The 1031-nt window shown below is 37.8% G+C and overlaps 1 protein-coding gene across 1 annotated transcript; it reads left to right on the top strand.

Moving 5' to 3' along the window:
* On the top strand, positions 1-708 carry LOC136089712 (zinc finger BED domain-containing protein 6-like). The gene has a single exon (XM_065815777.1). It carries the CDS (start codon positions 1-3, stop codon positions 706-708), a length of 708 nt encoding a protein of 235 aa, XP_065671849.1.
* Positions 709-1031: the final 323 nt, after the last annotated feature.

Genomic DNA, 1031 nt, shown 5'->3' with positions numbered 1-1031 from the left:
ATGAAGCCTAGATCTTCATCTACTAAACAACCAACAATACACCAAGTGTTTGCAAAGACCAGGCCTCTCACATCTACAGATCCAAAGGCAATAAAAATTACAAGGCTTATTGCTGAAATGATATGCACAGATAACCAACCTGTTAGTATAGTAGAAAATCCCGGTTTCAAGAGGTTACTACAGATTTTGGAGCCAAGGTATACGATACCAAGCAGAAAATACTTCTCGACTATTGAAATTCCTAGCATTTATCAGAAGGTATCAAGTAAAATTCAGTTCTTGGCAAAAAAAGCTAATCATGTTAGTATAACTACCGACATGTGGAGCTCAACAGCCAATGTTGATTACATGAGCCTAACAGCATATTTCCTCACAGAAAATATAAAACAAATTCACATTTGTCTTGACGTGGTACCTTTTCCTTATGAGTCCCACACCGCAACCAATCTTGTTAACTCTATGAATGAATCATTTGAGCGTTGGGGACTACTTGAAAAATTCAATGTAGTAGTAAGAGATAATGCCAGAAATATTGTTTCTGCTATGGAAGTCGGGAAGTTTCCTTGTCTTGCCCATACACTTCAGTTGGTTGTGAAAGACGGCTGCCTCGACAATGAACGCATATCTTTACTAACTGCTACCTATAGAAGATTAGTAGGACACTTTAAACATTCGGTTAAGTCATACAAACTTTTGAGACAATCTTAGGAGATTCTGGGACTGCCTAAACACAGCATTATTCAAAATGAGCCAACTAGATGGAAAAGCACCTTCCACATGCTGAACCGTTTAATTGAACAAAAAGATGAGATTCTGTTGGTAACGCCACATTTCCCAAAAGCTTCTCGACAAAACAAGGAGTTGTCAACCGGAAAATGGGATAGTTTGGTTCCTCTCGTTGCTACTTTAAAAGTGTTTGAAGAGGTCACGCTTACTGCAAGTTCATCAAAAGTGACCACATTAGAAGTTATCCCAATAATAAATGTAGTTAACATGTCAATTGATCGCATCAAGGACTACGGAAATTTTAA

Source organism: Hydra vulgaris, chromosome 13 (genome assembly GCF_038396675.1).
Source record: "Hydra vulgaris chromosome 13, alternate assembly HydraT2T_AEP".
NCBI lineage: Eukaryota > Metazoa > Cnidaria > Hydrozoa > Anthoathecata > Hydridae > Hydra > Hydra vulgaris.
Note: the sequence above shows the minus strand (reverse complement) of the source record. Positions and strands in the feature narration are given on the sequence as shown.